The 24,720-nt window shown below is 45.8% G+C and overlaps 2 protein-coding genes across 2 annotated transcripts; both read right to left on the reverse strand.

Annotated features, from left to right (window-relative positions):
- Positions 1-3,543: 3,543 nt before the first annotated feature.
- On the reverse strand, positions 3,544-7,152 carry LOC120957821 (uncharacterized). Its single transcript, XM_040380196.2, has 4 exons — positions 6,763-7,152; positions 5,074-5,873; positions 4,650-4,997; positions 3,544-4,560 (listed from the first exon to the last, which is right to left on the reverse strand). Exons 1-4 carry the CDS (start codon positions 6,987-6,989, stop codon positions 3,950-3,952), a joined length of 1,986 nt encoding a protein of 661 aa, XP_040236130.2. The 5' UTR covers positions 6,990-7,152; the 3' UTR covers positions 3,544-3,949.
- A 3,226-nt stretch (positions 7,153-10,378) lies between these two features.
- LOC120955589 (uncharacterized) lies at positions 10,379-24,348 on the reverse strand. The gene is made up of 10 exons (XM_040376610.2): positions 23,878-24,348; positions 23,598-23,793; positions 22,989-23,535; positions 22,801-22,920; positions 20,294-20,420; positions 20,033-20,199; positions 11,768-11,966; positions 11,453-11,680; positions 11,141-11,368; positions 10,379-11,016 (listed from the first exon to the last, which is right to left on the reverse strand). Exons 1-10 carry the CDS (start codon positions 23,972-23,974, stop codon positions 10,865-10,867), a joined length of 2,061 nt encoding a protein of 686 aa, XP_040232544.2. The 5' UTR covers positions 23,975-24,348; the 3' UTR covers positions 10,379-10,864.
- Between the last annotated feature and the right edge of the window lie 372 nt (positions 24,349-24,720).

Below are 24,720 nucleotides of genomic sequence, written 5' to 3' on the forward strand. Positions count from 1 at the left end.
TGAACTCGCCTCATCCAAGCAGGATGTACGCCACATATCGCGCAACAATCTCGCGCTTTTTGTGCACAGCGCTGTGCTGATGAGGCAAGCCGAGTGCAGTGTAATTGAAATTTTAAACCACCCTCCCATGTGCTTCTTGCTTGCTGGTTTTCCTCTTTTCTCTTATCCAAACCACGCGTCGGGATGCATTGGTAGGATTCTTGCAAACTTTCCCTTTTTCTGTGGACCCTCGTGGCTGCGCTTGAGCACCCATTGTAGAGACACTTCGTCAGAATCCAGCTGTAGAGTTCTCGAGCAGAGAGATGTTTTTTTTCCCTGAGAGGGAAGAGAAGAAGGGAACCATCCACTTCCGTTCGAAGCAGAGATACGCCGTACAGTGTATCAGCAAGGGAGGAGCTTTCTTCCGGTTCGTCTTGTTTTTTTTTTGCTGCATGTCTGCAGTTTTTTTTTCGAAACTGCAGAGGGTGTCACTGAATGCGTGTCCTGATTGCTGGCAGCTGTACCCGTGGTATCAGCACAAAACGATAATCGCATCCTGCTTCACAGTTCGTTGGCTGGGTTGCGTTGTCGGCGCGCCCGGGTCAAAGGACGCTGTAAAGGTTTGGGTTTATCGGGCCCCATCGGCAAAGGGCAGAGACCATCAACACACGGCCAACCACCTAGCCATTATTAGCAGTGCAGTCGTGTCGTATTTTGGGGGGAGTGGGGGGAGGGGAAGGATGATGACACTCGGGTCGGAGTGCCACTGCACAGGATCGATTTTGCAAAGGGGCCGTGATTTGTTTTGCTGGAGCGTTGCAGATGCAAAACACGGCAGCGGGGGGGAACAGAAGAGCATGTGCGAGAAGATGGGAAGGAAAGGGCGTAATCGGAAGGCTAAATATAAACTGCCGGGAGTGGGGGGTTATTTTGAAATAGAAATATCCCATCAGGTGCTTCAACTGAGAGTTGGAAATTGAAGTAGTACTTCTCGCAATTACATCTATTGTTGATAAACGATCGGTGAAAACTGGTTAATAGGAACTCATTAGTTTGTTCGATACCCTCGGCCGCAACTTCAACCTGTCTGAGGGTGTGTATGTTGTTGTATCTTTATTTTGTTTTATTGATCAGACGAGCACACCCGCGATAAGGTGTAACCAGTAGTGGAATAAAAAGAAAATATCGTGCTCCTCTTAATATATATATATTTTTTTGAATAATGACATGATATGATTATTTCAGAGCAATGTATGCTGGTGTGAATAATGCTGTAAAATGCAATTAGTTTTAACATTCAAACATCAATGATGTATTTACTTTATTTATATAAGTATTTAGGGTAGGTGCACCAATTATGGACGAGTTTGTACAGCGTTTGGACTTAAACAAAAATTGTGAAGAAACCACTGAATAAAAATTCATAAAAAGGGTGATGTAGATAGACACATATTTAAGCTACATTATTGCTTTTACATTTTGTAAATTGGTCACTTTTTACAAAAGTTATAGACTTTTCCAAAACCTCTTCTAATGTATGAATTGTTGTGTTATTTGTTCCAAATGTTGTGCTAGCTGTGTATCAATTGTTGTGCTAGGATGTGTTTGATCTAACGAAATTAGTTTTTAACATCAAAGGAGAATGTTTTTAAGGACTGTACAATTATAAAATTTGATAACTAGCTGTTGACAATCATTAAAATTTAATATTCTAAAAATAAGGTTTAGCATGTCAATTTTACGATTATTTACGTACGATAATGATTATTTAGTACGATTTATAATGATGATTTATAATGATAATGATTATTTATGATTATTTAGTACGATTTTCCATGCGAAATGACACAACTGGTTTTTGCTATCTGACAGCTAAACTTGTAGGGATGGTGACAAGCACAACAATTGGAACATGACAGTATTTATTGCACCAATTGTAGTGGTATTTTTCGACTCGATAAATAAATTATTTTACATTGTTTGACGATCAAAAACTGTGCTGTTTTAGTGTTGATGAATCTTAATCACATTTTTAAGATCATTTGTTATGGGTTCTGTGCTCTAGTTTGCGTATAAATTGAAATTGAATGTTGGGCAATTTTTTACGCTCATCGATAAGCAGTGGTTGATTTTTGGACAGTGGTCATAATGATTGTGATTATTTGATAAAAATGACCTCGAAAAATTGTGAAACTTGTAAGAAAATAAGGAAATAAGAAATATTATACGAATAGATTGATATGAAAAATTATACGAATACATTGATCTGGCGCAAATAGCCAGAATCTTATCTTAATTTTGATGTTTTTGTCGATAGCACAACAATTGGTGCTAGCACAACGATTGGTACACCTACCCTAATTCGTTTATAGTGGTTTAATTAAATTTTTATTTCCGTATTTGCTTACTTACTTAATTATTTACATTTTTAATTAGCCATAATTAAAAATTGGTTGATTGATTCACTAATTAATTTGCCTAATTTAACACACTTATTTATTTTCCTATACTTCCTTTTTATTACTTACTGGCTTAAATAATTATTCTCTAAATTACTTTCTCATATGCTTACTGAGCTTTTTACTTATTCACTTACCAAATTACTTACTTACTTTCATTCTTTGTTAGTCATTTATTTTCTTATCTTCTTACTTACTTACTTACTTTTTTTATATACTTATTCTATCAATTTACTTATTTATCTTCTGCCATCTATGTTTTCAATTGAATTGTTTTTCAATTTTGATTTTCTTATTCATATGCTCTTTTACTTACTTACTTAATTACAAGGTGTCCTAGAGATTGTTGATATGCATATCGTAATTTTTGTTGTTCTCACAGTTCATTGACCGTTTCCTACACAATTTTAATCGTTCCCACAAAACGAAGAAAAAAATGCAGTTGCGAAGCAATCAGTAAACAATTGGAAACACTCAATACTCCATTACGGCAGTACAACAGCTTTGCGGTCTTGGCCTGCCTCAGGAATGTCCGAAACCGCTCAAGATTTTGCACATTCGAGCTGCTGTTTTTCCGACCATAATGATAGACGGTATCTTGCTACCTCAATGTGGGCCTATTACGTCTTTCAAACATCCTAATTGTATCGTTTTCTAGTTGGACAAGTCACTCCATCCCGGATAAGCACCGTTAACACTGTCACTGTCACATGAACGATTATTTACTACCCACAGTATTATTTTTCATAAATTTGATAACTTCCTTACTGTTACCAATTTTTGCTGCACTTTTTTGTTCCACCCTTATGGGTAACACACCGATTTATCACGCAGATATAAGCATGTAGAATTACTGATAAACGCCTCTGCGCTACGGTCACGTTTCGATGAATGATGTCGATGAGTTCCACCGTTGCTTCCATAACAGCTTACTTACCATTGCTAAGCTCTATTAAGTGTGCTGTAAACCTACCATTAAGCGTCGTCTTACAACAAAATCAGGCGCTTTAGCTTGTTAAATAATAGGAAAAACTGTGAGGATTATGTAATTTCTGGTTTCCGGCATTACAGTAGTGTACAAAACAATACCCATTAACAAAAGCAATGTCATTTCCAAAGTTCCTGGGAGTTCACAAGCAGTGACTAGTTTTATTGAGCTGTACAACTATTTTAACAAGTATCTAACAGTATCCTATAAATCCGTTGCTTACATTGCACTACATAAATAACCGAAGTACTCCTACGACGCGACGTCAGTGCTGCCGCTTCGGAATCCCAATCCCCTTCAAATCCCAGCCTGGAAATGGGAGTGAGAAGGGGAACGTTCGAGGATGCTTCAAATAATTTATTACACTAGATCAATGCGAGCTGAGAAGCGACCGATAAGCGGATTGGCTTATGGCGGTAAATATCACCGTGTGTTGTAGCTAGAATAAATTACGTTTGTATGTGTGTGTTTGTTTGTGGGTGTGCTGAAATTCGACTGTTTGCGAGTGGTTTTGTTGTTCAGCTCACAGACTTCCCTGCAGCAGATGACCCACTGCTGGTGTGTAGCTGTCGCATTTGGGGAAGTCGGCAGGTGCCTTTACCATCTCCGACGTTTCACCGACCTGCAGCACCAGCGCCATACCGACGGCCGTGTGCCACTCGTAATGGCAGTGCATCAGCCAGAAGCCTGGGTTGTCCGCACGGAAGCGGACACGTGCGTAGCCGCGGCTCGGAATCGATACGGTGTCCTTGCGCGGTGGAAGCGCCACGGTGTTGCGCGACAGTAACCGTTGCCGGGCTATGTTTTTCGCGATTTCGAGCGTAATCGGTACCCGTCGATCTTGGCTCATCTCCATCACGAACATCTGGTAGCCGTGCAGGTGGAACGGATGGTTGAGATCGTTCACCGAGGGCGTTAGATCGAGAATGTACAGTTCTACGATATCGCCGAGGTTGATCTTTACCCTATGCGTGCAGGTGCAGAGCTGTCGATCGGAGCAGGAGTCGGGCCGGTTGTCTTCATCGCAGAATGTGTCGTCGCGGATTTTCTCCGGCTGGGTAAGCAGTGAGAATGGTGGGTATGCGAGGCTGATGTTGTTGATCGCTCCTTGCATCATTACCGAACCGTAGATATCTGCAGAGAGAAGAGTGCGTGTAAAAGGGGGTTTAAAATGATTTGATTGATCAAAAGGCAATTTTCTCAAAGGAAACTATCCCACTTACTCATATAGTGCTCATATCGATTCGACTCAAACATGCTCTCGAAGCTAACAGGATAGTTGTAGAAACCAAAGGTTAGCTGATGATCTGGCACTCCGTTGATCACGTCTTCGTCCGTATCGTACGCCTGAAAGTCGGTGATACAATAGTCACCAAACTCTGGGCGTCCACAGGTGGCATTCGGATGGTTCGCCGTGGCAACGTTTCGGAACGGTTCCTCGTACGTAGGTGGAGCACGAGTTGGGAAGGCATCATTAATAAACGGCCCTGTAGTGTATCTTAGCACGGCAAACTGCTCCAACTGCAAGTCCGCGCAAGGTCCAAGGGAACGCAAACGTACCCAATAAGTGTCTGTAAAAAAAAGAAAACAATTCCTGGTTTAGCTATCATTGCTCTAGCTCCAGAAAGACCGTGAACATGATCTTACCTTTAACACCGTTTGCATCCAGCACGAAATCGTACCGCTCGCCAGACGTCGACACCAGCGTGTCAACTTTGCGTGGCTGCAGATGGAAGGAATCGCTCGCAATCACTTCCATCATGTGATCTTCAATCTGGAGCTGCAGCGGACACACGTGGCTTGCCGCATTGATAAACCGGAACCGGAACCGTGCCCCACGCCGTACCGTATACACCTCCAACGGCGTTTGGGTAGTTTCATTCTTCTTCGGATCGTGGTACGTCCCCTTTCCATTGATCAGCAGATTGATCGGCATGATTCCGCCGGCGGAAGGCAACCCGGGCATAAACATCTCCCCATCGATGTGCATCCAATCTGAGCCGAGAATTATGTGTGCCGGTGTATCGTAGTGGTAGAGATCACCGTTCGGATCCACTCTCTTGGGCTCTCGCACGATCAACGCTCCATAATGCCCGTTCACCTTATGGTGGCCCGAGTGGGAATGGTAAAACTGTGTGCCCGGTTCCGTTGCTAGGAAGGCGTAGCGAAACGTGTTGCCAAATCCGATCGGACACTGGGTAATGAACGGGACGCCGTCCATGTAGGGAGTTGCTCGCTGATGCAGCCCGTGCCAGTGAATGGCGGCCGATGTGCCCGCCATCGCATTCGTTATGTCGACCACGATCAGATCGTGCCGGCAGACGCTAATCGTTGGGCCGGGAATTTTGCGATTCAGGCTCATGACGCCCCGTTCCACACCGTCCGCCGTTATGCAGGCCGGATGGTAGCAGTCCGTATGGTTGCCTTTCGCACAGTCCCGGCAGGCACTGTGAGGGAAGGGATGAGGAAAGAACACATTAGATTATACGATTGTGTGAGCTCATCTCACAACTAATGTAAGATTGATCCTCTTTAGTATAAGAGAGTGGCTGAAGTGGGTGCAGTATTAAACTGGTTCCAAACACAAATGCTTGATAATCACTGGTTTATCTCAACGCGGGTAGATCGCAATTTAATCTGCCTCCGGCACATGCTGCTGACAAAGACACTTCGCACGAACGCTTTGTTTGTTGGAATGTGTGGCACATCAAGTGGCTCACTTCAGGTGGATTAATTGGGCATTTGCAACGTATTTGACGTATTCCTATTTCTAGCTCGTTGGTCATCAGTAAAGTTTGCTAAGCCGTCAACATATAACAGTGCGTATAGAACCTACCGGAAGCAAGTACTCCTTCATAGGATTATAGGTCACTAATCTACTAATGAAATCTTTACACACTTTTCATCCTCCACGAGGTATTGCACCAGTTGTGTGTTATCTGAAGTGCGTAATGCAGTGTTTATGTTTTAGGAATAGTAAAAGTGTATGATTTACAGCTACAGTGTGCACGGTAAACATCTCACAAGTGCTTCAGTTTGAGCGGTATATGAAGCCCCGTTCGGATTAGTCATCGATGCCTACTTTAGTTACAATTTCCCAACGCACGCAACACACTACAGGCGTCACATTGGCATTGAACTTCATCAAGCGTGGGCAAACGTAGACAAGTAAGCTTAAACTGTCTGGGTACAATTGCACCTATCACTAAGTACACTGACACTGACGCCTACTACCATCTCCACTAACACGTGTGTGTGCGCAAAGCTATCGGCTGTGGGGGGCTATGCAAAATCGCTGCACGCATTTGTCGCATCTCGATCTCAAAATACACTTACGGTCCCATCACGTGGTAGTGTTCCATCGTCCAGGAAAAGTGGCATATCCGTGGTTGGGTATTGTCGCACTCGCGCAAACACTGCTCGCCCGGAAATGTGCTCACATCGAGCGTCCCGTTCGATTGCTCGAGTAACGTGTTAAGCCAGCTTTGAGCGTTGGCACGCGTCGCGTACGCGACCACTAGCACACCGAGCAGTACTAGCACGTGTGATCGTAACACGATCATCTTTGTTTTGTATGTGGTTTCTAGATGGTAGCCCAGTTGTTGGGAGAAATTGGGCCAACTTTAAACTCGTAACCTTTTTTTGTTTTGTTTGCGTGTAAACTTGCTATCGCGCACTAAACACTAAACTGCTCCAGTCAACCACTACTGCAACACTGTGATCGTTCGCTGGCGGGTGAAATTATTTATAAGATGGAATGTCTGGCCTGGCCACAGCTCACCCCCGGTACGGCGGTCGGTTTCGAGTGGGGTGAGCCGGTAAGCCGTGGGCTTTACTTACAGCTTTAGTGCTTTCGAGATAAGGTTTTTTGTGACGTCGGGATCTGTACCCGTCACCGTACCAACGAACCCTCCTTCCCATGTCGTATTGGTGAGCTTTACTCTTCTTTTAGGCAGGGAAACCCCACACAGGCACGATTATAGTACAAGAGACCCCCTAGCTAGGGGCTGCTCATTGCCAGGAATAGGTTATGGATGTTTCGCAATACTTTTCGGATGATGCTTGCCAATTCAGTGAAGTGGCTTCAAAGCTTCCGGGGTTTTAAGCACAAATCGGACAACACTTGAAAGATTGAATTTAGCTTTATCGGGGGTTTTGAGGAAGCTGTGCAACAGTTCCTGTTTACTTTACGAGGTGAGAGATGCTGGCGGAGGTATTTATAGAAAAAGTGGTCCATTTAATGCAAACGGCTTATGGATTATGTGAACACAAGGCAGCATTTTTAAGCTAAAACTATGTCCATCGATTGCTGTTAAGATTGATTTTATAATTGTGTTCTTCTGAGAATTGGAATTAAAATTCAATACATTCCTTTTGTGTTATATGTAAGAATGCTTCCTAAAATAATGCTAACTTGTACTCAGAATTGGTTAAATCTTGCTGTTATCCCCAAAGATGCTTAGTACGATAGCACTTAATGTCGGTGGAGTCGATGGAACTCATCCCTGCAATCAGTAATCCCTCTTCCTCCGGGAACGATATAAACCCCCACGCGTTAGTAACAATATACGCTCGGTATTCTTGGTCGAGATCGATTCCTGGAATGCCACATACGAGGGCTTAAGAGAAGCAGCCCGAATGCAGTGCAATAATGCACTATCATAATGCCAGTTACATCCAGACACACCCAACCAGTTTCCCAACGCAAACGAAAACAACCGTTGGTTCCCTGTGATCAGGTGCTAAGTAGATGCACGCACCAGCGGGATGCAGCCACAGGAACAGATGACGAACGGTGTTTGTGCTCTGCTGCTTACGGCATCCAGAAGTTGGGGGGGTTGCTTTTGTCGAGCTGTGGGTTTGCATAGGCAAACGGCTTCGTGGACACCATTCTGTCGTGACGTTGGTAAGCGGCATGTTGAGCGCTGTTTGTATTTCCAGCGAAGTTGGCTTTATCGTTTGGCGCGAATACGTTGCACGTTTATGGTTTTACACGATTAGATGCAACAGCGGGTAGTATTCCGTTAGCTGTTAAGCGGTTGTGTGTGTGTGAATGTGGGAAAGTTGGTCTTTAGTTGCGAATTAATTTTGGGATTGTACTTTATATGCAGAGGTTTGCTGTATGGATTTTAGTCTTCTCGGAAGTTGGATAAGAGTCTTTAAGCCTATTGTTAATAAAATATTTCTTAAGATATGTTCCTAACGACACAGTGGGCGACAAGTCTATGCTCTAAAACTCATGGTCTTTTAATTGATGACTAATTCTCAACCTAATAATCAGATCTTCGTCCAAGGGCAAAAATTAGTACAAGAAACAAAATACGTTCGTTCCTGTATTATTAGACCAGGAGTCGAGAGCAGCCCTCGAGAGCATGTACAGACGTATTCTATTCTAGCAGTCAAATCATCTCAAAATTGAATTAATGATAGTTAAGAGTTTCATAGTACAGTCATCAACTCGTATGACTTATCAATATGCCCGTTATCGGAACAAGCCTCATATGGACCATTCACTCATACCAAGGACTGATTATTCGGCTGCGTGGTACTGAATAAAGTCTCTAATATCTGTACAGGCCGGCATGCCCGCGTAGGACGTTAAGCCAAATAGATGATATTTTTTAGTCAATTTGTATGGAAATGTAAACTTTTTAGTTCATTTTCTCGAACTAAACCGAAACTATTTAAAAAATCTGATTTTTGCCTACTGAACTTAAAAAAATAAACATGTCTCAATACTACATATTTGTAGAAATTTGGCTATTTGGGAGACCTTGGGACCTGTGCAACTATTTATTAGCCTGTGTGTATCTAAAATTGTATATAAGTATATAGTCAGTCAAGATGGATAAAATTATTGTATGCGTTCAAGATCCACACATGATCTTGAAGCTGAAAATGAAGGTCCTTAAAAATAAAGAAAAATAAAGCGAATAGAATGCAACAACACCCGAGTGCTTGGGCTGTGTGATCGACAACCATAACACCATTTCTGCATAATTGTCGCGGCGGCATTGTAAATCGCACGTTTATTGCGAAATGTAGTGTACTGCGGTGTTACAGCCCCATGCAATCTAGGCCTTATGCAAACAGAAGGTCTATGGCGAGTGTTTTGTGTTGATCGTGGTGTAGAGGTCTTTATCATCTGTTTCGTGGTCGTCCAACGATATCCAATGATTCTGCTGGGGTTGTTCAAGGTAGCAGTCGGTGTATCGTTAGCTGTTTTAGTTATTTTAAAAGAGGTTAATGTCTGTGCGGAATTCTTTAGTGGGATTTAAACTACCGATGATTGAAAATAATGGTTTTTTCTTTAACTTGATCCTTAGTTTATAAAATCATCTTATCTAACTGACACTAAACTTCTAACGGAACCGATTTGTTTATCAACTGAAATGAACCAACGTCAACTAGAGCAAACATACTAACGATAATGATAGCTTTAATAACAACCAAGGCAAGTGCATAGTTAAGCGTTTAACAACCGGAACTAAGCTCATCGCCCTTTGTACTTGGAGCTACATCCTTGGAGCTGTCTCCCCGGGATGTGGTTCCCGGAATCAGGGTAAAGAAACTGAGCCCTGATGAAGCGATCTCATTTCGATTACTTAAATGGAAAAAAGTCGTACTGTAGATAGTTTCATATCTACAATGAGGCTAAAGCACTAAACGATAACATAAGATTAAACGAAGTGTAGACTGAGGGAATTCTAGGGACGAACACTTGCCAAAACTACCGTAAGTTAACCGCTAAAATCCAATAGAAATGTATCAAAATACTACCAGAAATACGCTCTTGGAAGAAAATTTAGCTGATGAGTGAATTAGTCAACAGCCAATGGAAAAAAATGTAAAAAACGTCTAAATAATTCCTATTTTTTCACTTACAACAACAAAATGGAGCAACGGTGCTATCACGACTCGGAAACTTGGCTATACGATCCTACACCTCAATGGACAGGTATCGCTCGAAATGATAAAGAAGGCAGCCTATTTATATCAGTACTATTTTTATTTACATCGCTTTAAAACAAACCTACAACATAACGACACTCTATATTTATAGCTTACTTAATAATACATTCAATTTGGAGCAGCTTAAAGTGCGATGCCACCAGCGTCTGCTTTGCATGTCAGTTACTATTTTAAAACACACACACACCACGTCCAGTAAATTACCGGACACGGGCACAGCATAATCTACTTCTGGTCGCATGACTTTGCTAGATTGCTATTTACATTCAAACTGCTCAGTGAAGCGCAAGAACTGCCCGGAACCTGGAATAGCAGCGAGGGGAGGTTGGGAGACTTGTAGCTAGTAAGTTTAGAGCGACACGCATGCCACGGCGCGATACGGCTCCGGCGGATCCAGTGAAGCGAGCCCAACAGGCTCTCTCGTTCAAAAGGTAAAAAAACGCCGACAACAACTATTTACAACACCCTAGGTCTGCGTGTAGATGTCCGGTTTGTAGCTGCCACAGCGTGGAAAGTCCTTCGGGGCCTGTTTCATCTCGTCCAGCTCGCCCACCTGCAGCACAAAGCTCATGCCGATGCCGAGATGCCACTCGAAGTGACAGTGTACCAGCCAAAATCCTGCCGGGGTGATTGCACAGTGAGAGCAAATGGGCAAAAAGGAACAAAAAAAAAAAAATGGGCGTAAAATTAAAATGTGCATCCTGCCTCCCTGTTTCCATCGGTACTTCCCCGTACCACCTACCTGGATTGTCCGCCCGGAAACGTATGCGGGTGTAGCCGCGCGACGGCACCGACACAGTGTCCTTGTACGGTGGGTTATGGTCGCTGGGCATGGTGCGCGAGTACCGGCGAGCCCGCTCGACAAAGTCCACCTTTTCGCTTTGCGTCCCGAACTGGGGCAGCTGGCCCATCCCCGTCACGATGAACCGATGGCCGTGCAGATGAAACGGATGGTACAGGTCGCGTACCACTGCGGGTGGGGACAAAAAAAGTCAATCGATTAGAAATAAAACAAAACTGAAGTGGCACGCGCGTTCGACCGCGCTCGCGGTACCTTCCGCGTCGTCGATCAGCGACATCTCGACCACGTCATTGAGGGCCACCTTCAGCCGGTGCAGGCAGAAGCAGGCGTGGTGCGGTTTGCACCGGGCCGGCCGGTGCGTGTTGTTGCAGAACATCCCGTCGCCGCCAATCAGTTCCGGTTGCGTGAGCAGCGGAAAGTCCGGGAACACCATGCTGATGTTGTTCGTGACGCCGATGTTGTTGAGCGTAAGTACCACGGCTGGGTGTAAAAAATGGACACACCAACGTCACATCACATTATTCCTGAGTGTGTGTGTGTATGGGGAAGAAGGGAAGGGCCACTTACTCATGTACCGGACGTAACCTTGGTCGGAGAACAGTACCGCCGGGTCGGCAGTGAACGTGTTGAACAGGATGCGGAACGTTTTGTTCGGTGCCGCATCGATCAGGTCGTCGTCCCGGTGGACCTCGTGCGATTCCAGATCGGCCACACACAGATCGTCATCGCCCGTTATGTAGCACGTGGCGTTCGGGTTGTTGAGAACCTTTTGGAGGAGGGGGAGAACAGGAACAGTCACGATTACATCACGGTTTGTTCGATGGTGCGGCGATGCGAGAAGTGGATTCGTTATTAATAATGACGGCGTGTTGTGGCTGTTTTTGTTTTGTTCTACTTGTCCTTTTTAGCGTGGAACGAGGTACAGAGTCTTTAGTTGGAGTTTGTTATTATAACGGTGTCTAAAGTAAGACCTTTCAAGAGTGTGTAAGTATAGATCGCCACTTGAGAACGAGAGTGGCTTCGAGTGGCCGTCCGCGGGGAACTTTTGCTGACGAATATGGTTCTTTCGTCCCGGGAGCGCTTACTTTCTATTTCGATGAGGCAATTATGCTACTGGTTGTGTTAAAAGAGTACTCAAAAGGTAGCGCTAGATGGAATGGAGAAGTGTGTGTGTTCAGCGTGATCGGATGTGTTCGTGTAGCTCCAAGCCCGGATCGGTCATAAAACAGTTGATATTGACAAAGTTTACGGAATTCAGATGCACACATCGAGAGGAGTAGGTGATTTGCACAAGGATTTAGTGAAGGTTTTGCGAATACCACAGGAACCACAGCGGAAATAAGCGAAAATTATTGTCGTCGGCTCACAGTCTCGCACACAATCGCAATTCGCATAAGCAGAGGGAAGCGTGAAAACAAACAAAAAAGGGGGGATATAGGGTAGGATTCAAGGATTGAAAACAGCTAAAACTCGTGTCAGCGCGGTTAGACGGCCGGATCCGAGGATCCAGACGGCGGAGCGGCACGCAGCAGCAGTACAGCGGCTCAGAAAGTTTACAGCGGTACGTACCAAAAAAAAAGACGATATGATAGCGGCAACAGCATGAATGGAACCGCGAAGACGCTCCGAACGAGAACAATCCCAATGGATTGTAGCAGCGGGGCGATTCCAAAAAAGCCAAATGCTATGGCTGTAGCTACAAAGGCTCGCATTGACACGGGCCTCACGAAACGCTCAAGCGATGTGAGCGAATTGCGCTTGCTGCTCGAAGAATCGCGCAGGGAAAAAGCGGAACTGCTTGAGGAGTCACGCAGAGAGAAAACGGAGCTGCAGGCTGTGATTACCCAGCTCCAAGTCGAGCTCGGGCTTATGCGGCAGCAGCTTGCAGAAAGCTCTGAACGGGTAGAACGCGCAGCACAGGAGGCGCGGGAAGATGCCAGGCGTCGCGAGGACGCCCTCAGAGAGGAAGCCGAAAAACGCACGAAGGCGTTATGCGAAGAGGCCCAGCGCGATCGGGAGCTGATCTCATTGCTTATGGGAAACAGTTCCAAACCCAGCCATTCAAGAGGCAACCAGCAACAGCAGCAGCAGCAGCAGCGAAAACAACACCGACAACCATCACGGCAGTCACTAACTGTGCGACAGTCGCAAGAGTTGCAACCGTCACTACGTCAGCTCCAACGACAGCACCAGGAAAGTAAATTGATAGAAGAAGCCTCATCGTCAGCGGGGACACTCGAGGATTCCTTCGCAGAAGTTGTCCAGCGAAAGTCGCGTCGTTGGCAGGAGCTGCGGACGGAGCGGCGGAAACAACAACAACACCAGCAGGAGCAGCCGAGGGCGGGTCTGCAGACAACAGACGCAGCTGGTCAGCAACATCAACGGTGCGAAAACCTGCAGAGACGCTCTGCTCGGAAGAGGCCAGATGAAATATTCGTGGCACCGGGTACGGGTCAAACCTATCAAACGCTGTACGAAAAAGTTCGTTTGAACCCGAATCTGGCTGAGGAAAATCGCCAGATTCGAAGGGGACATCGAACGGCGCGCGACCACCTGCGCCTTAAACTGGAGCGCAACGCTGACGCTGTAGCCCTCATGAAAAAAATACAGGAAGAGTTAGGTGAGATGGGTACTGCGCGGGTTGTCACTGAGATGGCGGAGATAATTATCACCAATATTGACATGTTGGCCACGGAGGAGGACATCCGCAAGACATTCCAGACAGTGTTAGAGAAGGAGGCGACGCTGGCTACTATCAACATCTGGGAGCGGCGCGATGGTTCACAGCGTGCCCGAGTGCGATTGCCACGCAGCGACGCCAACCATCTCATAGATAAGCGGCTCCTAATTGGCTACTCTTGCTGCATGGTACGAGAAGCACCGAAACCGTTGCCAAATTCGCGCCGTTGTTTCCGGTGCCTGGAACGCGGCCACATGTCCAGGGACTGCCAGGGGATCGACAGATCCGGCATGTGCCTGCGCTGTGGAGCGATTGACCACAAGGCAGCCAACTGCAATAACGACCTAAAATGCATGATCTGCGGCGGCCCGCATCGTATCGCCGCCGCCTCCTGTGCGATAACAACACGGACTTGTTGATGGATATTTTACAAATAAATCTCAACAAGAGCAGGACTGCGCAAGATCTTGCGCTCAATACGATGCGGGTAGAAAAAGTGGACGTTATGCTGTTGTCGGAAATCTACGGAGTTCCCCAAAATAACGGCAACTGGGTGGTTGACTGCGACAAAAAGGTGGCCATAGTAACCAGCGGAGTGCGATACCCTATCCAGCGCATCCGAAGTGTCCGAGTTCCGGGCGTCGTGGTAGCAGACGTCAATGGGGTAACGATTGTGAACTGCTACGTTCAACCTCACATCGGAGTGGCGGAGTTTGAGGGGATCTTAGACCGGATCTTCGTATTGGCCCAAGGCCATCCACGGGTGCTGCTGGCAGGCGATTTCAACGCCTGGCATAACGCTTGGGGGAGCGAGCGTACCAACCAGAAAGGTGAGGCGCTTCTCCAGTTGGCCAACAGTCTCCAGCTCGAAGTCCTTAACGTCGGAACCGAACCCACTTTCCGGGGCTGTGGAGTAGCGCGGCCCAGTAGAATTGACGTGGCGTTTGCTAGCCCGTCTATCTGCCGTCCGGACCTGGCGACAAACCCGGCCACTTGCTGGCGAATCTTGCGGAGCTACTCTTACTCCGACCATGTGTACATCCGCTACACAATCGGCGAGCTTCCAACGACGGATCGACGAGGGATACCACGGGGACAACGCTCAGCATCAGCGCGTTTGGCTGGGACACGATGGAACACGCGACAGTTCAACTCCCAGTTATTCGAGTCATCGCTGCGGGCTTCCCAGTTTGAGGAGCGAGGCACGAGTGCAGAAAGCTTGGTGGAGGCATTGACACGGGCCTGTGACGAGACTATGTCACGCGTGTTTCCTTCGCAGGAATATACAGGCCGGCCAGCATACTGGTGGACCCCGGAAATCGCGAACCTGGTAGAGGCTTGCCGCGAGGCAGATCAGCTGCGCAACGTACCACCCAACCATCTGGGAGTGGCAGCCGAGGTCCAGCAGACGAGAAATGCATTAAAGACTGCAATTAAAGCTAGCAAAAAGCAATTCTTCGAATGTATGGTGCTAGCGATGCACAACGATGAGACGGGGCAACTTTTCCGTAAGGTCCTTTATCGTATGAAACCCACACGTACGGCACAGGAGCGCGATCCAGCGGTGTTGGAGAGAGTGGTCTCCACGTTGTTCCCGGAGCATCCCCCAGCAGAGTGGCCCACTATAGACGGAAACGAAGCTGGCAACATGGTGCCGCTTCGTGAGATCACCGATCCGGAGTTGCAAACCATAGCTAGTAGCATGCATCCTAAGAAGGCCCCGGGTCTTGATGGGGTGCCAAATGCCGCACTTGCAGTGGCCATAACGAAATACCCTGGCCCATTCCGACAGGTGTACCAGGAGTGCCTGAACACGTCCTGCTTCCCACAACAGTGGAAAAAGCAGCGATTGGTACTCCTGCCTAAGCCGGGCAAACCACCGGGCGACCCATCATCCTTCCGTCCGCTTTGCCTTCTGGACAACGCGGGCAAGGCGTTCGAGAGGTTGCTGCTGAACCGCTTGAACGAGCACCTGGAGAATCCGGAGAACCCAAAACTGTCTGAGCATCAGTACGGATTTCGGCGCGGACGATCAACATTGCTGGCTATCCAACAGGTGGTGAACGCGGGTCGACGAGCCATGTCGTTTGGGCGCACAAACAACCGCGACAGGCGATGTCTCATGGTTGTTGCACTCGACGTACGCAACGCGTTCAACACCGCCAACTGGCAATGCATCGCGGAGGCGCTGAGAGAGAAAGGAGTTCCTCTGCAGCTGCGCAGCATTCTGCAGGACTATTTCACCAACAGGGAATTGACTTACGACACTGCAGAAGGTCCCGTGACGCGTCGAGTCTCGGCCGGCTGTCCGCAAGGATCTATTCTGGGTCCCACACTATGGAACGTCGGATACGACGGCGTGCTGCGGTTGGACTTCCCTGAAGGGGCTCAGATAGTTGGGTTCGCCGATGACTTGGCGATTCTAGCGGCAGGAACAACGCCAGAACACGCGGCGAGAATAGCAGAGGAAGCAGTGGAATTAGTGCACGCGTGGATGAGGCAACACCATCTGCAGCTGGCTCCAGAAAAGACGGAATGCGTTATGATATCCAGCCTCCGCCGAGGGCATCCTGAGATACCAATGCGAGTGGGTGGAGTTGAGATTCGCTCCAAGCAGGCGATTCGCTACCTGGGGGTGATGATTCATGACCACCTTTTGTGGCGACCGCACGTGAAAATGGTCGTGGACAAGGCCAGTCGCGTGGTGAGGGTAGTGACCAACGTCATGAGAAATCACAGCGGGCCCCAGGTAGCCAAGCGGAGATTGCTCGCCGGGGTGTCGGAGTCAATCATCCGCTACGGTGCACCCATCTGGGCTGAGGCCACGGAACGCCAGTGGTGCCTGCGGATGTTAGCAAGTGCCCAACGACACCTGGCGCAGCGAGTGGTGAGCGGATTTCGCTCCATGAGCTACAGCGTTGCTGTACTCATGGCCGGGCTCATTCCACATCACCATCTGATAAGGGAGGATGCTCGATGCCACCAGCGATACCTCGCCGACACAGAGGCGAGTCGAGTGGTCATCCGACGCGAGGAACGTGCTGTGACACTTGCGGCATGGCAACGGGAGTGGGACGCGAACGCTGCAAATCCAGGAGCCAGCCGCTATGCACGTTGGGCACACCGCCTGATTCCCGATGTGCATTCATGGATGGTACAGAAGCGGGGTGAGGTGGATTTTCATCTTGCCCAGATACTCTCGGGACATGGATTTTTCCGAGAGTTTCTGCACGTCTGCGGCTTCGCTCCATCTCCAGAATGCCCGGAATGCACAGGCTCGGTCGAGTCAGTGGCTCACGTGCTGTTCCACTGTCCGAGATTTGTAGAAGTCCGGAGCGACCTACTGGATCTGGGAACGGACGGTCCCATTACCGAGGAGAACATCGGACGGAGGTTGCTGCAAAGTTCAGATTCTTGGACCCGAATCAAGGAAGCGGCACAACGCATAACCACAGTTCTGCAACTGCGCTGGAGAGAGGATGAGGCAGCGATGAACGCGCTTATCAGTTCCGCCTCCGAAGAGGCGACAGTCAACGCAGAGCAGGCGCAGGACGAGGCTGCAGTACGACGAGCGGCCCGAAACCGCCAAACAAGGGCCCGTAGAGCTCGGCTACGCGCGGAGCAGCTTGGCGACATGGAACTGGCGTCTGCGTTACGACTTTTGTACATGCCAGCAGCCAGTGATGCAACACCAGCCGAAGCCACACCAGCACCAGTAACAGCAGCAGTAGCACCTCCGACACCACAACGCAACCGGAGGCGAACGCAGAGACGGGTCGGACAACAACAACTATCCGACAGTCGGCTGCAGGGTCACACAGCGCAACTTACTGTGGAAATGGACCAGCGCCAAGCTACGGTGACACCATTGTCACCGCCACCATCGGGCGAGAGGCAGGAGAGGCGTACTGGCCTAACACCAGAAGAAGAAGCAGCCGTTACCGCTCAAGTAACATCAGGGCGCTAAGAGAGCTGCTCAAGGCACAGAGGATGACTCCCACGCGAGTAACGGAAGGGCTTAAGCTAGGTCACAAGGTTTTTTTTTTCTCATAAAGGATGAAGGCACAATAGTGTATAAATGCGTAAAAATTATAATAATAATAATAAAAAGGAAGGTCCAATCGGACGGTCTTATCCGGTGGGTAAATCCCTATCGGGTAACCCCCATCGGAAGGTGCGCGCAGTTGTATGTAAATTATAAAAAAAAAATTTTGACAAATAAACTGCGGATACATTAAAAAAAAAAAAAAAAAAAAAAAGATGGAATGGAGAGGGTTTAAAGACGCACAGCACGTTTGTGTTGCACTTATTTGTAAGTACAATCAACGCAGTTTTACACCAGATAATATAGTTATCATTGTTTTGAACGCATTATCTATTGTTTTGTATTGCTGTCTATTTCACTTACATTTCAAGTTGTTTACTTTATACGTGATAGAAGATAATCTTCTTGAGCTCCATACGCATCATGTATCCTAGTAACCAATCTAGTACGATGCTGTAGGATATCTTTAGTACTTTAGTACTAATGAGTAATGGAACATCATTTGGCTGGGGTAGACTTTATCAAGTATTTAAATGTTTACTAGTCAATGGATCAAGGCTCCAATTTCGTCACTTCAACTACATCTATAGGATAAAAACATGTAAAAAATCATATGCCGTAACCTTCAGTTGTTTTAACATACATAGGCATTTCCCTTTGATTGCTTCGCTACAATCCTAAAGTTATGCAATCTGTTAATAAATCATTATTATTTTCTAACTATTTTGCGAAAATGATTATTGATAGTAACTGTTAGCAGCCGGCATTTGAAAACAGAGCATAAAAAATAGAAGAAAGGAGATACAAAAAAAGCTTCTATGAGCACCTCTTCGTGCGCCCAAATACTGCCATGTCAATCATGACCTAAGGCAAATGTTAAGGCATTTTAATGCCCTAAGGTAAATGTTTATCATGACAATTTGTTAGATTTTCCACATCTCACCAACGTGGCAATGACCTTGATAAAAGAATGTTGCATAAAATGGCAACACATCTACTAGGAAACATCAATTCCTGTTACTAGCGCCTGAAGGTATGCAATATGCCGTTGTGAATTTGAACTAGCATGTTGCGTCATGCATTGTCGAAGTATTGCCGGTATAATAAAAAACTGTTTAATTATAGAAAACGCTCAAGTAAAACTTAATAAAACACACAAAAAATAGTTTATACTTTCATCTACCAATATAAAAAAAGTAAATAAAGAACAGTTGCTTAGTTTGTATTGTACTAAGCTTTTGCAATAGGTTGCAATACTAAGCTAATATATAACAATTAGTTAGATAGATTAGTAGTACTGGCTGTGGGATCAGATCAAATCCAATCTTCAAATTGAAAATACCATCGGATCCTATTGAATATCCGATAACAGCTTCTTATGCACGTGTTACCTCTAACGGCGACACTTACTGCCACTGAGTACAACGTTTTTAAAACCTTTTTTAATATTAGAATTCTAGCTGCATAAAGAATTTAAGTCCAATGAAAATAATTAATATATTCTCTCTTTTTGTACAGCGACGAGCTACACCGCAAATAATGCGTCCATTTCTCATCACACACCTACGCCCTACGGCTACAAGCGGATGTATTTCGTTATTCTAATAAATGAAGCTATTTACCGATCGCTTAGCAGCCGGATGGGCGGCCCAAAAGCGGCAACAAAATAAACCAACAAAAACCCCGAAGCTGGTTCTTGGACCAGCGTTTTGGGCTGTGCGATAAGTGGGCGATAATGATTAAACGATGAGACCGGGCTGGGAGGGGGCACCAAAATGAATGAAAAAAGAAAAGCCACTGGTCAGCTACAAACACATAATGAGGCTCGTTTGTTTCCGTTAGCACCTGAAGAAAGAAACTCATTTGCCACGGGGCGTATATTAACCGCCTCGATCAGTTCCTACGCTCACCGTTCGTTGAATAGTTTGTTAGTGTGTGTGTGTGTTGTTACTTGTTTTTTTCTCTTCTTTTTCTAACGTACAATCTAGACAGCAAGGTTCGGTGCACCAACGCGCGCACCAACAGACACGATGACACGATTCACGTGGGAATTCGCTCGAAGCGAATGCGCGGATGGCACGTGGGTGACGATTAAACGTTTACTTACCGTGCCCGATGGGAACCGGTCGTCCCAGCTGGGAGGCGTACGCTTCGGGTAGGCTAGAACCTCTTCCTGTACGTGGTGCGCTTCGTTCTCGTACGATAGGACGGCAAACTCTTCCCTTCGCTCGATGTTACAGAAGCCAATGGCACGGACCCGGACCCAGTAGGTACCTGTTGGAATGGGTACAGTTCGGGAGGGTTTGGGAATTAGTTGAACATCAGTGACAAGTGAGAATGGTGGAGGCACAGGAATTGGGTACTGTACCTGGTTTCTGATTTGCCGACAGCACAAAGTCGTACCGTTCGCCCGAGGTGGAGATGAGCGTGTCGACCATCGTGGGCTGCACGGCGCCTCCATCGGTTGCGATGAGCTGCATTCGATGCTTTTCAATCTATCGGGCAGTGATTGGGATTTGGGGTGGAGGAAACAATTGAATCCAATTAGATGATGTGTTTCAAATGGAAACAGGATTTAAATAAAATAGAGAGTCTTTCTTTACATTTGCTTTACCTTTACACAAATTAGCTTTACCTACTAAATCAAGCTATTATTAGCCAAGAGGTATGCTTTTTGTGTTTGTGGGTTTTGCAGCTATGTTTTGTGGATTAAGCGTTGTTTTCATGAAGCTTAAACAAAATGTTTTCTCCTTTCCTAGAAGCAGCTTACTGACTAGTACCATTCGTGTGCGTACTAAGTCTCAGAAAATACATGCACAACTCGTAAATTATCAACGATTTTTACCCAAATATTGTGGATTGTTGTATTCATTTGCGCAAAAAAACACCATTAAACGATATCAAATTAGAGTGTGGAAACATGTTGCCCGCAAAGCTGTGCAATTAGATAAAATAATTGTTCATAAACATTGCATTATATGTTGTAAAATAAGCTGATAGGAGAGCACTTTTGGAACCGTTTTATGAAATTTCTAAAGCTTCTCCCACATATTGTGTGGAATTTCTGCTAATACTTTTGTTTTTACTTGTATCTTCTTTTTCATCGACATCAGCCAACTGATACGATAATTGCTTATTTCTTAGAATTTCGTGCGGTAATTACGTTTATGCTTTTAAAAAGACTATCAATATTTGTTTTACAAATTTTCTAAGAACAGTGCAAAAGAAAAGGTTGTAAATATGTATTACTAATATGTAAATATATCATCATTATTATAGTGTGAAGTCCTGAAAAAATCCTTATCTCCTGATGTAATCATCATATATATGTTGTGCATGTGAAATAGACATTGAAAGGGTCGGTCTCGTGGTATAGTCGTCGTCAACTCGTACGGCTTGACAACATGCCCGTCATAAGTTCAAGCCCCGAATAGATCGTGTCCCCATACGTAGGATTGACTATCCTGGTATGGTAATTAATAATTCAGGCAGGCCTTGACCGGCAACGGTTGCTGTGCCAAACGAGAAGATGAAGAAGAAAAAGAAACTCAATCAAATTGACAGTAAATCATAAAAGAAGTATTTTGTACGTGAATTTAAAGATTTAGGACAGATATTTTCCCCCCAAAAGTAGTAAATAACTATACTGCTTAGCATTGATATGAATGCTAGTGCAAAATCTTTAGTAAAAGTAAAAATTCAGTAAAAGTAATAACTTTATGCCTTAAGAAACATGTTATGAAGAACAATTACACAAGAAAAAATAAAAAAATAAATTAAAATATAGAAACCAGCAGTTCATACATATTTTTGTACGCCACGCTTATTCAAGCCTATAAATGCAGAGAACCAGTGAGAGTTAATCTATACTTCATCAATAAAGCTTATAAAGAAAATTCATCGTAACTACTAATTTTTGCACATTCAATTTAACCTCTTCTGGGTTTCAAATATTGTCATAACGATCAGTTGTTTTAAGCTACTTTTTTTAAACTAAACTTTTGTTGTATGCTCTTCACTATTACTATAAGTAGGTATTTACTTTTTCTAGTTATTTTTACCCTGTAGATTCTTATCATGGTGATAATATATTACTATTTCTTAATTACTTTTTACTTTTTGCTAGTGACTGTTGCTAATTTATCATCATTAATTATATTAACTTCTTCTTCTTCTTCTTCTTCTTTGGCTCAACAAACGTTGGTCAATAGTCTGCCTGTACCACTTGTGGGCTTGGTTGATTTCCCCTCATAGTATGATAATCGTAGGACGTATGGCAGCACGGTCCATTTGGGGCTTGAACCCATGACGGGCATGTTGTTAAGTCGTACGAGTTGACGAATGTACCACGAGAACGGCTTACGAGACATGTTGGCACAATATAGACCGCGTGGATGTAGATAGATAATTATATTTGTAAACATCGTCAAGAGCAGATCGACCAAACTTCCACTTTACCCGTCAGATGGCGTACCAGATACACCGAAAGGGACGACAGGGTTAGTTTGTGCGACAACTGATTCTCTCAGAATAGGACCAATCAGGAAGCGGTTCAACCAGGGTCAAGTTCGCACAGCTGATCGAGAACAGGGCGCCATCGCGAAACGCGGTTAGTTGCAAATCAGAACACGGAAAGACACCACCAATTTTAAGACTGATTGAATAAACGACAGTTTGTAAAATTATCTTTACCGTTTGCGACTCAATTAATCGAGTGCTATACACGTAGCAACAAGACATAACGAACTAGTTACTTTAAATTATACGCTCAACTTGATTCCACAAACGCAGCCAGTAATTACAGATAAGAAGTGACTATTTAATTTAAAAAAATCCTTTCTCTAGTTGATAGTCAAAAGAAATTTTGCTACTTACTTGTAATTGAAAGGGACAAAATTGACTGCCACTGCTCACTAGGCGAAACCGGTACCGGTAGCCCTTCTTCACCCGGTACACTGTCAGCGGTGCCTGCGTCTGTAGTTCGTGTTCCTCTTCCTGCACGAGTGGCCGAAGAAAGTGTTGCGATCACAAAGAAAAAAACAAACAAACAAAAGTCCACTTACATCAAAATGTCGCCCTCGCCCATTGATCAGTATCGAGTCCATGCGCACGGTGCTGCTCTGCAGTCCCGGCACAAACTTCTCCACCAAATCCAGCGTCCAGTCCGAGATGATGATGTGATGCTCGGACAGATCGTAATCGTACAGATGGCGATTGATGTCGGTGGGCGATCGTATCACAAACAGCCCATAGTGCCCGTTCGCCTTCTGATGGCCGGAGTGTGAGTGGTACAGCTGGGTGCCCGGTTCGGACGCGTTGAACGCGTACCGGAAGGCAGCCCCGTTCGGGATCGGACACTGCGTAATCATTGGCACGCCGTCCATCCACGGTGTGTCGTACTGGTGGGCACCGTGCCAGTGAATGGTCGACTCCAGCCCCTCCATGTGGTTCACCACGTCCACCACGATCAAATCGTGCCGGCAGACGTGGATCGTTGGGCCCGGGATGCGCCGGTTAAGGGCCAGTACGCCCCGCTCCATACCGTCCGCCGTGATGCACTGCGGGTGGAAGCAGTGGCTTCGATTGCCCCATCGGCAATCGCCACACGCACTGGAGTGGGGAGGGACATATCATAATCGTGGCGTTGGCCCGGCTAACGACACCATACTTACGATCCCATTGCCGCATAATGTTCCGCAATCCAGCGAAAGTAACACACACGCGGGGCTTCCCGTTCCGTGCAAATACGATCACATTCGGCACCATCGTGAAATTCGGCAAGGTGCAGTGGAACCGGTCGGTCTTTGGCCGAACGAACTGCGTCGAGAAACTGTGGTCCGGCCATAAATTTACCCACCGAAGGAAACACTATCGAGGGGGAACGAAAATAGAGAATAAATGCACTACTGTGACCGCTACGAATCAGTCAAGCTAAAGCACACACACACTCACCCGCCTTCGGGTAGGACAGATGTCGAACGACAAACACTAAGCACACCGCTCCCAGGAGCAAATAAACGGGGAAGTAGTAGCACCATTTCCGTTCCATCCTTTCACCGCAAGGGATCGTCACGAAATGATGCGTCGTCGGGTTGGTCGGTTTGGTAACTTTGTGGTACCATCGATGGAATTTTGGAACTTTAGCGTTATCACCATCCTGACGTGGGAATGTCGTCTAATCAATCCCTCTCACCGCGCACTCTGACACCCTTGTTACATCAGATCGGGGTTTGGGGAGCAACCGAAAACTGACCCAACGTTCGGGCCCGTTGATTGGGGTGCGCGTGATTTATTAAGAGTTCGTTAATGAGCGTCTGGTTGGGTCCCGGCGAGCGATAACAGCGTCTGCCCGTTTGTGTGCAATTTAATTTGAGACACGGAACAGAGCAAAACGGAAATGTAACAATGTTTTAATTGGAACGATTTGCCGACGGGGTTTGTGACATTAATTATTTATTGGGGTGAGTGCAAAAAGGAAAGCTAAGACTTTTGCATTGAAAAAGATCGTTCAAGGTGAATGCATTGGCAGTTGTTTTACTGAAAAAGGATGAATTTTGATAATTTTAATTAAGAGAAATAGAAGAAAAAGACTTTATCAGAATGTTATTATATTTTAAACATACTTGCAGAAGCGACCTTGTTGCTAGGTTATTATACCAAACATTAAAACAATGTCAATTAGCATCAAAACCATTTCTTGAATCGTGTGCTTTGATGTAAACTTTGCTTTGTTTGATTATTTCCAAGATTTGATTTTCCAGCTTGTCACACATTTTAACAAGCGTCAAGCTAGTT

Source organism: Anopheles coluzzii, chromosome 3, assembly GCF_943734685.1.
Source record: "Anopheles coluzzii chromosome 3, AcolN3, whole genome shotgun sequence".
Taxonomy (NCBI): domain Eukaryota; kingdom Metazoa; phylum Arthropoda; class Insecta; order Diptera; family Culicidae; genus Anopheles; species Anopheles coluzzii.